General features: G+C 37.6%; 1 protein-coding gene across 3 annotated transcripts in view; it reads right to left on the bottom strand.

Moving 5' to 3' along the window:
• KCTD3 (potassium channel tetramerization domain containing 3) overlaps positions 1-14,988 on the bottom strand; it is a 59,054-nt gene that overhangs the window by 14,932 nt on the left and 29,134 nt on the right. For all 3 annotated transcript variants that reach the window (XM_058533701.1, XM_058533699.1, XM_058533702.1), the window contains exons 10-13: positions 9,552-9,667; positions 2,625-2,712; positions 2,375-2,491; positions 281-451 (exon numbers count right to left, since the gene is read on the bottom strand). In XM_058533701.1, coding sequence (XP_058389684.1) covers positions 281-451; positions 2,375-2,491; positions 2,625-2,712; positions 9,552-9,667 — 492 coding nt within the window. The remainder of the gene's footprint in view (positions 1-280; positions 452-2,374; positions 2,492-2,624; positions 2,713-9,551; positions 9,668-14,988) is intronic.

The following is a 14,988-nucleotide window of genomic DNA, read 5'->3' on the forward strand; positions in this document are numbered from 1 at the left end:
ACTATAAGAATAAAATATTAGAAAAGAGAGTAAATGAAAGACATGATACCTCCTAAATTTATGTATACTACAACCAGGCAAAATGAAAGAAATCCTTAAAAGACAATCAGAACATTTCTTCAGTTACTAAACCTCTCTACCATTTCTTTTAGTATGTTTTTCCCACATAAAACACTGCTTTTATATTCTTTCAATTTGTAGTAGGAGTCTAGAAAATTACACACAAGGCAAGGTTCTACAGGAGGTGACCTCCCTCCCAGTACTAATAAAATCACTTTACCTGATACAAGATGCTTCTCGGAGAGCATGATTTTTGTCACGGGACTTCGGTGAACTGTGAAAGTCTGAAACAGCTGGGGGCCTGACCCAACTGTCTCTGGGTGCTGCACAATAACTCGCACTGCTCCAGAGCTCGTACCATAGGCGATCTCAATCCAGTTACCACTGACACCTACATGGTCAAAAGTTGAAAGGGGTATATTAGATGATGATGGAAAGAAAGCTGCCCTTGCAAAGCTTCCATGTGATAAGAGGCAGAGCTGGATTCAGTGTCTGTATCAGCCCCAAATCCAGCTCAGCACAAAAATCTTAAGGCCTCTCTGACCACCTTAAAATCACGTTTCCTTTTCAAGTCTTTTCCTAACCTTCACTCACAGACATAAATGCTCACCTCCTCCCTTGTACTAGGTATTAGATTCTATCATGGCAACTATAATACACTAAGCCTCAATCTATTTCCAGGTCTACCTACCCCTACTCCTTATTGAGGGACTGAACTATAATCATCTTTTTATCTATGCCACCTTCCAGAGTGCCTGAGACATAGTAGGTACTCAATAAATGTTTAAAGAATTAATAAATCTGACATAAATACTAAGAACACCACATACAGAACATAGTATTCCTAAAGCAATATTCCACACTACTTCTAGCTTAGAATGACCATCTGTTTGACTTTTACTTTGGTACAATATTGAATCTTCCTTGAATAATCAAGTCTTGTATATACTATTTAATAGTTTCAAAACACTTAACTTATGGAACAAATATATCCATTACATTGCTTGCATCATACCTATGTTACCTCTTCTAATTATGTACAGCTCATCATGTCAGGTTCATCTGCAGCTTTGTTCTTTAAACAAGTGCCCAGACTCCATAACATATTTAAAGATAGGATGGAGTTTGGTGACCTGTATTCTTAAAAAGCTTCACAGATAGAGAACCTCTTAGAGTTAATGGCTGTTCTTTCTGATTCACCTGAGAACACTTGAATCAAAGGAGACAGAGTATGCCATAGAAAACACTTCTTAGAATCTAAAAGGTGACTCCATTCTCCCCCTGCCACTGTAAAAGAAGTTTTATCCTTCATTTCTACTTAGTCACAAAAACACTAAACAAAAAAAATGCAAATTTCATTCTACAGCAGGGGTCAGTAAACTTTGTGTAAAAGGCTAGAAAGCAAATATTTTAAACTTTCCATGCCATACTCTCAGTCACAACCACTTAACTCTGTCATTGTTGCACAAAAGCAGCCAAAGACAATAGGTAAAACTATTAATAAAAAGAGCATGGTTTGCTGACCCCTGTTCTCATGCAATATAGTGGAAATCCTACTATAATTTTAATCAAAATCATCTGCATACACTAGAATATTTATTTCTCTCAAACTGAAGATAACGATTTCTTTCAATGAATTCAATAAAATGATTTTATACAAATAACACATTCAAACCTATTACGATTACTGGATAAATGTTAATATTTTCTAGAATTCCTTTCATTACAAATAAATTTTAAATTTCCCGTTCATGTTTATCTTTCACGCTAGAATATAAAAATTCTTAATAATTTACAGAACTAGTTTGTTAATTTCATTGCAATGACCTTTGAAAAGGCAAAGTTATAGATATTAAACTTCCAAATAAAATGTACTTTTTCACAACTTAAATTTAAAATTTCCCAAGGAAATAAGCTCCTTTTCCAAGAGAGATTAATAATCTAAGGTTTATTTTTTTGCTTAAAAATATAAAAGTTCCTAATTTCAAAACAAAATCAGCTACTATAATAGGAAGGTAAATGTGTGGCTAATTTTTTTATAATTTCAGTTAATACTGCAATAATATGGCTTAAATACAATTCAGAAGAGGAAAAGTTCTAATTTCCCATCTCAAGTAGGTTTGTTTATTGGTCATGTTTGACTTCAATATAAAACCGAATATAAACTTAACAAACATGTAACAAAGATGAAATCCTTGGCACTGCAGTTCTCAAAAAGAAAGGACCTGATTCGTTTTAGCATAATAAACCAATGAACAGACATACATTCTCAAAAAAACTCCCAGAATTTATAATGATTTTGCCAGGTACTAACTTGTTTTGGGTGTGAGGTAAACACTCAGAGCAGTAATAGCATCATTTGAAGGATCATGATAAAGTTCAGTTACAAGAAGATCATTATCCTTCATTCGCAAAGGGAACTTCTGCATATCTAAAAAATAAAAATTTTTAAATAACATTAAAACAAATAGTATATCTATTTAAAATTTAAAAAGGTACTGTTTTCTTGTTCTCATTTTTAAAATCACGTTAAATACGACCATGTTCAGTGTCAGTACACTTACCTATGTAATATATTGATCCATTGTTACATCCCAGCAGAAGGAACGACCCAGCAGTGTCGTAACTAGTTATAGGAACAACATCTTGAACCTGAAGTAGTAAGATTATTATTAGATGTTAGATATTAATTACAATTCATATATTCTGCTCAATTTCCTCAAAATTTTGATTCTTTTAATAGAAAGGACACAAATATCCAATTCAGTAGGGCTTAGAAAATGGACTTTCTTTACACACACCCTCCCCACACATACACCATCCCCCCACAGACAGGGAACTCTGAAGAGCCACCAGTATAGCTCCTTTTAAAGCTTTTTTAAAAAATTGTATTTCCAACAGCAGCACTTTCTTTTCAGAATTTAGATGGATTATCTCCTTTTTCTGCACATGATTCTGAGAACACAGCACACATTAGAACTAACACGCCAAGTCTGACTAGGTCCCTTTCTTCCTTCTCTCTTTCATCTGAGAGATTAAATGACCTGCTCAAAATCACATAGTAAGTAAGGGACAGAATTAGAACTAGAAAACAAATCAACTGATTTCCAGATAGTACCTGCTCCCTTGATAATTTATTACCATTTCTTTGAAAAGGTAGTATTCTCTATTTTCATTCTCCCCACTGAAGACTTTATCTCTATTTCCTAGGAAATGACAAGACAAACAAGTTCTCATATGCTTTTCTTTTTTCAAGTACTAGAATAAAAAAACCTGTTTTCCAAGAAAATCAATCTAGTTACAAATTAACAGCTGCCTGTATTTGTGCTAGAAGAAAAGCAAAGGGCATGATTTTTACTACAAAACAAAATAAAAAACAAACAAAAAGTGTGTTAGAGTAGTGGCAACACGTAAGACCCAAATGAATCTTCCCAGTGGACAGCCAGGCCAAAGCTCCATGTGAAACCTCACAGATGACATTTAAATGAAATACTTTTTATGTACCAGATATTCTCCAAGGGAACAAGTACTGGACTGTATAAGGGATGTGAGATGCCATTTTTGCTCTGTAGGAGCTTGTAAACTTGTGAGCAAGAAAGCAACATCAACACAATTACAGCGAGATGTGCACTAGAATAGCATGTGCAACACAATCACAGAGGAGGAGGAAGGATTCTCATCTCAACCCTAGCCGAGAAGAAGGGCAACGATCAAGGAAAAGTTCAGAAAGGAAGCAAAGCTTGAAAACTGAAACAGTCAACTATGAGTCAGGTAGAAGAAAGGGAAGGGGCATGTCTGACAGAACAGCAAATATAAAAGCACAGAATCCAGGTCCACTCTAATTAAAAGATGAAATTAGGGGCCAGGCTTGTGGCGTAGTGGTTAAGTTCAGTGCAGTCTGCTTTGGCAGCCTAGGTTCACAGGTTCGGATCCTGGGAGCAGACCTATACCACTTGTCAGCCATGCTGAGGCGGCAACCCACATACAAAATAGAGGAAGATGGGCACAGATGTTAGCTCAGGGTTAATCTTCCTCAAGCAAAAAAAGAGGAAGATTGGTGACAGATGTTAGCTCAAGTTGAATCTTCCTCAGCAAAAAAAAAAAGAAAGAAAGAAAAGAAATTTTAAAAAGAGCTATAACTTGGAAATAATGATTCCTATAAGCTGTTCATGTACATGACCCCAATTTCTGTACATATGTTCTGGTGTCATGCATGGTTGCAAGTTACACTAGAAATATCTCTGCAGTCTCAATTACCACTCCCTAATCTCAGGTCAGGTTTCTGTTTCATCAGAGCCAATAAGTTTTGTAGCAGGGCAACACTGAGAACTTTTCAGTGACAGGAGTAAAGCTGTCTGAAGAATGGAGGGAAGGCTGCTTTACACCCCACTGACCAATTTTCTCACACCAATGTCATCTTTTTTAGCTCCAGCACTCCAGCAAGAGCTTCAACTCCTACCCCAGAATCTTTATAATAGGAAGATGGGGGTAGGTAAAGCCACGAGATGCCTCTCCCTTGGATCCAGTTTTCAATGGAGCAGTGGCAGCAGCCTGGAGTTACCCAGGGTACATCTAAGACAAACGTTTTTACCATTTGTTCTCTGGGAGGATGGGCTCTAGGCTTAGAGGCCTCCTACCTCTTTTTCTGTAACCCTTGACTAAGTCCTGCTGTTCTATTCATGCCTACCCCTCAGTACAAGAAGAAAAAGGAAAGTAGAGGATAAGTAAGGTTCCAGAGGAGTTAGTACTGCCGAGTTCTTCTCTCCTAGTGAGCAAGGGGTCAACCATCTTACGGCCTCCTCTTCTTTACCCTAACCACTTCACGTCAAGAACCTGAGGTACTGACTAGTATATATGGTTCAGTCACAGTGGTCACAAATCTAGGATGGAAGTGGACTTTCTCTCCTAAGGTATCATGCAGTGATTTTCATTAATTTCTACGTGTCAATTTAAATGATTTACAATTTAAAAATAATCAGATTTTCCCAAGCAATAGAAGGCCACTTGACTCCTTTAATCACAATCTCTACCTGGATAACCATCATTTCTTTTAACAGTATGATTTAACCCTCATACGTTACTTTAATCACTTATTTAGATTTACCAACATACCTACCAATGTCTTTGCAAATAATGTTTATTGCATTCCACTCCTTCCCCTTCAAAGTATAAATAACCTTCTTATCAAAGGGTCTTTCTTTTGCAGTCCTTCCACTGAGGATTATAAGTGACAAACTCTCTCAGTATTATCTGAAAACATCTTTCTCATTCACATCTGAATGATAGTTTTGCTGGGTGTAAAATCCTAGGTTGAAAGTTATTTTCACAACCAATTTGTGAATAGCCTATTGGTCTTCTGGCTTCTACTGCTGGTGATGTGGAGTCTGCTTTAAGTCTAATTACAGTTAACCTGTCACCACTCTGTGGACAATTTTATGATATTTTTACCTTTTATTACACCACAATATGTGTAAGTATGAATTTGATCTTATTTAACTTGTCAATACTTGGTGTATTTCTTTAATCAATAGATTCATGTCTTTCTTCAATTCTTCAAAATTGTTAGCAATCATCTTTTTTAAAATTGTCCCATTCCATTCTGTTCCTTTCTGAAATAAACTTTCTCTTCTTTTCTTTCTTTTTCATATTTTCCAGCCCACTCTCTCTGTTTCATTGTGAATGATTTTTCTCAGATGTGTCTGTCAATTCACGGTCTTTTCAGTAGTGCTTCTATTTAACCCATTAAGTAAAAGTTTTTGTTTTGTTTTTAATTTTCAATGACATTTTAATTTCTAGTATTTCCTTTTCCTTCTTTCCAGACTGGTCCTAGTCCTTCATTATAGTCTATTCCTTCTTTTATCTCTTTAATAACTTTAGAAATTTATTCTATAGTAGTTTTCTAATTGTTCAATTATTTTCAGTTTGGGGGTACAAATATTCCTATTGTTTGCATTTGATGACTTCCTCTCATTTCCCAGGACTAACTTACAAAACTGTCTTTCTGCTTTGATTTGAAAATGAAACATGTATAACCTGTGCTTCCAACAGAAGCCTAAATTTAAATTCAAACAACTTGGGAAACAATGGCTAAGGCTGCTATGCTGCCATGTAACTCACCCTAAGCTACCTATTTGACAACACTCATTAATTCCTTATTATTAATCTTCTCACGTAATTTTGCAGAGGGGGTAAACAAAAAAGACAACAAACAACTGAATTTCTTTGAAAAAATAATTTCTTTCTTCTTACTCCAATTAGATACAATGCTTTCATAAAATCTTCATGAACATTTTATTGAAGCGGTCCTAATAACAACTGATACACCAAAAAAAATTTCACAACAGCTTTACGGCTTAAACACACACACTCTCTCATTCATCTGACTCAAATACTTCAAATTAATCTTGACTATACAACCAGAGTAAAGAACTACAACAGCTGTCCCGTGTACTTTCTGTGTTATTCACGAGCAGCAGTGCTGCTAAAGGCCAAATCAGAACCTACTCAACCAGGAGTCCCAGCAGTCAGGAGTCAGCCCCAGGTCACACTGTCTGTTGAGATTTGAAGACGAGATGCTGAGATTTCATTACAGACTACCTCTGCACTGCACTACAAAGATATTCATCTAGCTGGTTTATAAGTTGCTGTACAAATGCTCAACTTTCCTCAGATCTTCTTGAAATGTAGTAACAAATCTACTTTGTCAGATATGGTTTTCAATTCATGCATAAACCAAACAAGAAGCATTAGGTTTTATATGGCACTAAAAGCTTAAGATAAAGTGTCCACTTTGAGGACACTAGCACAGTTCTCAGGATCTCAAAGACACAAAAACTTTTGTAGGTAGTTTTTAAAATGTTCACAGAAAACAAAAAAGGTAATAAAGAAGCATATTCCTTTAATAATCCAAATTTACCCCAGCGGTTTTATGACACAGATAGCATAGTGTCCCCTAGCCACTAAAAGTTCAGAATTGACATCAAGTAACCTAACCTGAGAGCAGACCTTCCATAAAACATTAAAATTCACATTCCTCTCCATAGAAATATCACCAGCTGAAGAATCCCTCTGATCAACTTCCCTCTACTTAAACTTTAGATCCACCTAGATCAGTCTTTCCCCACATTCCTTGGCCCACCATTCTAATGGTGACATCTATAAGGCCTCTGTGCTGTGCCTATATGGAAGGTCTAGCTAGTATTTTTTTCCACAAACAAGACTTCTCTGTCTTCACCTAAAATGAAACCTAATTTTCCTGATTGTAATCCCTTTTATTGAAGGTCATTCATTCTCTCACCATCTCCCCAGTACCTCAGGGCCATAAGATCTCAAGAATGGTCCTCTACAAGCTCAACTCAGTCATGACATTCAATTACCACATCTCTGTCCAGCTTGTAACTGCCAGATCAACTCACCACCTTTGCTGAGGATCTGGGCACCTGGATCAGTTTACTTTTACCCCATTCTTTACTACTATTCTGACACATAAACGTCCATATTGATGACTCTTACAGGTCTCTGACTCGTTTCAATTACTTTCACCTTTAAGTCAGTTCAACGTATGATTTAAATGGTTACATCAGTGAGAACAGCTCCAACTCCTAAATCTTAAATTAAATCTTTGACCATAACTTCCTATCTTTCCAACACTGTTCATTCCTTATAAGTCATCAGTCTGCTTTAACTTCTCTCTAGTTTCTTGACATCCCTACATCCGTTTCTGTCTACCTGGCACTTCTTCACTTCTTGATCTCACAATTTCAACTACTTTGCCATCTTTATATTTTCTCATCCCTTGGTGTGTCATATCCATTTTATTACATCTCCAATCCCAAATCAGGCCAATACTGTGTTCTTTTCTCTTGCTCTTATTCCCAGTACTGAGCTCTAATGGAGAAACTCACGTAACTTTACCTCCCAGGTCTACTACAAACGTACGATTTATAATTTGCAATCCCTGATACATACTTCCAATGTCTTTCTCTTCCACTGAATTTATCTTCTTCAATACTCCTTAGCATTCTGTCACAGAGAAAGAAGTGTCTCTAGCCTGTTAGGTGACCCACTCTAGCTGTGTTCTAGATCCCATATACTCCTGAGTTCTATGGGCCTAGAAATCATCTCCATTCTTTCAATCTTCGTATGCTTTCTCTGGCGCCTCCCCTCTCTGACTACAAGTAAGCTCAAGCTTCTCTCATCCTAGAGAAAAATTAAATAAAGCAGTGAACACCTTTTCTTCAATCTAGCCTTGCTCCTTAAGCTATCACTTTGTTTTTCTGCTTTCCTTCACTACCAAACTTCTTGCAAGATAACTTGGAATTGCCATCTCTAATCTTTGATCTTTTATGCTGCAGTTCCTGCGATCTGGCTCCCCTATCCCCAAAACCTAATCAACTTACATTTGTAAATGATATCCTACTGCCAAAATCAATGTCACTTCTCAATCACATCATACGTGTCCCTATGGCTCTTGGTTTCCTGTCTTGTCCCCTTAAGATGCTAATGTTCCCCAGGGTTTTAATTTTTGGCTTTTCTTTCTGTATATAGACTCTCCCAATGAAAAATCTCATCAATTCTTATTTTTCAATTATCACAGAAGTGTTGTGGTTCCCAAATACCTTTTTCTAGCCCATTCTTCTCTCAAATTCCAAAGGGATACTCCCAACTATAACCTGCACCTGGATGCCCATAGGACTCGCAAAGTAAAAATATTTCAGCAACCTAATTATTCATTACACTATCCACCAGCATATGTGCTTCTCTTCCTATGTTCCCTATCAATTCAAAATATTACTAGCCACTCAACTGTTAAAACTAGAAATATCTCTCTCTCTCCTTCCTTAATTTCCACATCTCATCAGATACCAATCTCGTCATTTTTGGAAGGCTTATGAAATGTTTTTCAGTCTCATCTTTGCCATCTCTTACACCACTGTTTTAGTTGACTCTCTCTGCTTCTTTTGCAGGATTACTCCTCTGATCTCCAGCACATCTTTCATATCAGCTACTACTGTTATCTTTCTAAACATGGATCTGACATAAAGTACTTTAACTTTTCCTCTCTCCTTCAGAATCAGGAATTAACCTCCTTTTAGTCTTATCTCCTTCTTGACCTTCTCAAGTACCTGAGATCGTTTAGCTTGCTATCTTCTCTAACAGGCTATGCATTTTCACAGATCTGTGCTTCCACTCAGGAACTGAAGTTTGCCTAAACCACTATTCCCAAGGCATGGAACTTAAAATATTTCAAGGAAACAAAGGAAAGTCAAACTACAGTTTAAAAACCCACTCATTTTCCAAAGTAACTTAAAATTCTTGAAAACATAGTCAAATCTGTATCTAGAAGCAAACTTACCACTAAATATATATTCAATATCCTGTATAATCCAAAACAAGAAAAATATTAATTCCATAAGAATAAAGCAGATGCATAAGCAGCATGAGTTTCAGAAGTGTTTTTATTTCTATAACATGCTTTAGTTAAAACTAACCTGCCAGTGCTGAGTGACAGCATTCCACACCCCCACTTTCCCTGTATGACTCGTGGCCACCAACTGGTTACCAATAAAGAAGAGAGCATCGACTGGAACGCCAAGGCTGAACACACCTTAAAGGGTAATAAAAAAACAAAGAGGTTAATCAGTCACCATCTTTAGAATTAATCAAAACCCAGATTAAAAACACCCTGCAGGTGACTATTTAAACCTATTCTCATTTCTACAAATTATGTGCTGACACTCTGGGGACCAAAAATAAGAAACTCATCAGCTCTTAAGCAGCTTACGCAACTCCTACTGTAGATAAGTCTGCCCCAAGCAATCTCCCACTGACAGAACACCCTGTTATGTGAGCTGTGGTTCCCACACCCAGCTGATCATCAAAATAAGTGGGTAGACGTCAGCATCATGGCGGAGTGAGCTTTCCCGTGAACTCTTCCCTCGACAAGATACAACAAAAGCAACAGCCACAGACCAACAACGGAATCCCAGACAGTGAAAACCTAGAGCGGAGGGATCCACACTGCCGCACATCTGAGAGCGGAACGTGCTGGGCCCCCGGAGGAAGTGGGGAGAGGTAAGGAGAACTCCGCTCCCTCCCCATCAGATCAGCGATCCCGGTCTGCGCGGCTCCCAGAGAGGTGGGAGGGGCGGCCCTTGGCGGGGAAACCGTGGCTCTTCGGGCTCTCTCAGCCAGTAGGAAACTCCCGCACAGAGGACTCAGAGGAGCCACAGGGCTACCATGAACATCTGAGCACCCCAGAGAGCGGATAAAGAGGGGCAAACGAGAAGCCTCCCACATCAGGGACCCAGAGGGCAAAAGAGAGCTCCCCCCTCCACGCAAACCGGACCCTGCAGCTCAACCGACCAGACCAGACCTAGCGATCCGCGGCAGACCAGACCAATAGATCTGCGGCAGACCTGATCAAACGACCGGACCCGTGGATCGCAGCGGGGAAAAAAAACAAAAAACAAAACTGCAGATCGCAGCAGAAAAACCGGGGCAGAGCGCAGGGGGCTTAGACTACACAGCCCTTTACCACCAGACAGTGGCGGCAGGTGGAAATTGCAACCAGAGATTTCCAGGATGAGGAAAAACAAAACCAACACAGGAACCACAATGCAAAAATATATGAAATCACCAGCCCAGAAACAAAATGACAAGCACCCAGAAATCAACCCCGAAGACACAGAAATCCATAAACTAAATGACAGAGATTTCAAAATAGCTATCATAAAAACACTCAACGAAATACGAGACAACACAGACAAACAATCAATGAGATTAGGAGTTTCTTCACAAAAGAGATTGAAATCATAAAGAAAAACCAATCAGTGCTGATGGAGATGAAGAACACAATGGAGGAGATAAAGGAGAATCTGGAATCTTTAAAGAACAGAGCTGACAATATGGAGGAAAGAATTAGCACTTTAGAGGATAGGAATACAGATATACTCCAGATGGAAGAGGAGAGAGAACTAAGACTAAAAAGAAATGAAGAAAGACTCCGAGAAATATCTGACTCTATTAGAAAATGTAACATAAGAATTATAGGTATTCCTGAGGGAGAAGAGAGGGAAAGAAGAACCGAGAGCCTATTCAAGGAAATAATAGCTGAGAATTTCCCAAATCTGGGGAAGGAGCAGGAAATACCAGTAAGCGAAGCCAACAGGACACCTATATATATTAACAGACAAAGGCCTTCACCACGACACCTAGTGGTAAGGCTAGCCAGGGTCAACGACAAAGAAACAATATTAAGGGCAGCTAGACAAAAACAAAAAATAACGTACAAAGGAACTCCCATCAGGCTCTCAGCGGATTTCTCAACAGAAACTTTACAGGCTAGAAGAGACTGGAATGATATATTCAAAATACTGAAAGACAAAAACTTTCAGCCAAGAATACTCTATCCAGCAAAAATATCCTTCAAATATGATGGAGAAATAGTAACTCTCCCAGATAAACAAAAGCTAAGGGAGTTCATGGCCACGAGACCTCCACTACAAGAAATACTCAACAAGGCCCTCAGGCCTGAAAAAAGAAGAGAAAGGGAACACAAAGCTTGGAGCAAGGAGAAAAGTAGGCAGACAAACTCAGAAAAATAGTAAATCTTTACCGGAATAGGTTAACAACCACTTAAATACTAAATTCAAAGATCAAAGGAAGAAACTCACCAAAAATAAATTTAACCTCATCACTGTAAACACACAGCCACAACACAAGATAGAATAAGGTATAACAAGAACAACTTAGAAGGGGAAGAGGAAAGTGATTGAATTGACTTAGTATAAGGAAACAGGAGGCCATCAGATAATGGACTATCTCATACACAAGATTTTTTGCCCAAACCTCAAGGTAATCACTAAACAAATAATCAAAGCAAAACCACATATGATAAACAAAGAGAAAACTAGAAGAGTCATAAGACAGAACAACCAAACTGAATTGGCAGTCCAAAACAAATGGGACAAGAAACAAAGGAAATGCAAAAGAACCAGAAAATAAGTGACAAAACAGCAACATTCAGCCCTCATATATCAATAATTACCCTAAATGTAAATGGACTGAACTCTCCAATCAAAAGATACAGAGTGGCAGGATGGATTAAAAAGCAAGACCCAACAATATGCTGCCTTCAGGAAACACATCTTAGCACTAAAGACAAGCACAGGCTCAGAGTGAAAGGATGGAAGACAATACTCCAAGCTAATGGCAAACAAAAGAAAGCAGGTGTTGCCATACTCATATCAGACAAAGTAGATTTCAAGATAAAACAGGTTAAGAAAGACAAAGAAGGGAAATATATAATGATAAAAGGGACACTCCATCAAGAAGACATGTCACTTATAAATATATATGCACCCAACATAGGAGCACCAATGTACATAAAGCAACTATCAACAAACCTAAAAGGAGAAATCAACAACAACACAATAATAGTAGGGGATCTTAACACCCCACTTACAACAATGGATAGACCATCCAGACAAAAAGTCAATAAAGAAATAGTAGACTTAAATGAAAAACTGGACGAGATGGACCTAGTAGACATATACAGAGCACTCCATCCAAAAACAGCTGACTACAAATTCTTCTCAAGCGTGCATGGAACATTCTCTAGGATAGACCATATGTTGGGAAACAAAGCAAGCCTCAATAAATTTAAGAAGATTGAAATCATAACAAGTATCTTTTCAGACCATAGGGCTAGGAAACTGGAAATGAACCATGAAAAAAAAACTGGGAAAGTGACAAAAATGTGGAGATTAAACAACATGCTACTGAACAACCAATGGATCATAGATGAAATTAAAGGAGAAATCAAAAACTATCTGGAAACAAACGAAAATGATAATATGCCATATCAAACCATATGGGATGCAGCAAAAGCGGTCCTGAGAGGGAAACTCATAGCGATACAAGCCCACCTTAACAAACAAGAAAAAACCCAAATAGGCAACCTTAAATTACACCTAACAGAACTAGAAAAAGAAGAACAAACAAAGCCCAAAGCCAGCAGAAGGAGAGAAATAATAAAAATCAGAGAAGTAAATGAAATTGAGACCAAAAAAAACAGTAGAAAGGATTAATGAAACAAAGAGTCGGTTCTTCGAGAAGATAAACAAAATCGACAAACCCTTAGCCAGGCTTACTAAGAAAAAAAGAGAAAAGGCTCAAGTAAATAAAATTAGGAATGAAAGAGGAAAAATTACAACGGATACCACGGAAATACAGAGGATTATAAGAGAATACTATGAGAAATTATATGCCAACAAATTGGACAATCTAGAAGAAATGGATAAATTCTTAGACTTATACAACCTCCCAAAATTGAACCAAGAAGAAATGGAGAATCTGAATAAACCAATAACAAGTAAAGATTGAAATAGTAATCAAAAACCTCCCAAAAAATAAAAGTCCAGGAACAGATGGCTTCTCCAGTGAATTTTACCAAACATTCAAAGAAGATTTAATACCCATCCTTCTCAAACTATTCCAAAAAATAGAGGAAGATGGAACACTCCCTGAATCATTCTACGAGGCCAACATCACCCTGATACCAAAACCAGACAAAGACAATACAAAGAAAGAAAATTACAGGCCAATATCGCTGATGAACATTGATGCAAAAATCCTCAACAAAATATTGGCAAACCGAATACAATAATACATTAAAAAGATCATACACCATGATCAAGTGGGATTTATACCAGGGACGCAGGGATGGTTCAACATCCGCAAATCAATCAACGTGATACATCACATCAACAAAACAAAGAATAAAAACCACATGATCATCTCAATAGACGCAGAGAAGGCATTTGACAAGATACAACATCCATTTATGATAAAAACTCTCAATAAAATGGGAATAGAAAGAAAATACCTCAACATAATAAAGGCCATATATGACAAACCCACAGCCAACATCATACTCAACGGGGAAAGACTGAAAGCCATTCCTCTGAGAACAGGAACGAGGCAGGGCTGCCCACTCTCACCACTCCTGTTCAACATAGTACTGGAGGTTTTGGCCAGAGCAATTAGGCAAGAAAAAGGAATAAAAGGAATCCAAATAGGTAACGAAGAAGTGAAACTCTCACTATTTGCAGATGACATGATTGCATATATAGAAAACCCTAAAGAATCTGTTGGAAAACTATTACAAACAATCAACAACTACAGCAAAGTTCAGGGTACAAAATCAATCTACAAAAATCAGTTGCATTTCTGTATGCTAATAATGAACTAACAGAAAGAGAGCTCAAAAAGATAATACCATTTACAATTGCATCAAAAAGAATAAAATACCTAGGAATAAATCTTACCAAGGAGGTGAAGGACCTATACAATGAGAACTACAAGACATTATTGAAAGAAATCCATGATGACATAAAGAAATGGAAAGATATCCCATGCACGTGGATTGGAAGAACAAACATAGTTAAAATGTCTATATTACCTAAAGCAACCTACAGATTCAATGCAATCCCAATCAGAATCCCAATGACATTCTTCACAGAAATAGAAAAAAGAATACTAAAATTTATATGGGGCAACAAAAGACCCCGAATAGCTAAAGAAATCCTAAGAAAAAAGAACAAAGCAGGAAGCATCACAATCCCTGACTTCAAAACATACTACAAAGCAATAGTAATCAAAACAGCATGGTACTGGTACAAAAACAGACACACAGATCAATGGAACAGAATTGAAAGCCCAGAAATAAAACCACACACACACGGACAGCTAATTTTCGACAAAGGTGCTAAGAACATGCAATGGAGAAAGGAAAGTCTCTTCAATAAATGGTGTTGGGAAAACTGGACAGCCACATGCAAAAGAAAGAAAGTGGACCATGTGCTATCGCCATTCACAAAAATTAACTCAAAATGGATCAAAGACCTGAAGGTGAGACCTGAAACT

Source organism: Diceros bicornis, chromosome 38 (assembly GCF_020826845.1).
Source record: "Diceros bicornis minor isolate mBicDic1 chromosome 38, mDicBic1.mat.cur, whole genome shotgun sequence".
NCBI lineage: Eukaryota > Metazoa > Chordata > Mammalia > Perissodactyla > Rhinocerotidae > Diceros > Diceros bicornis.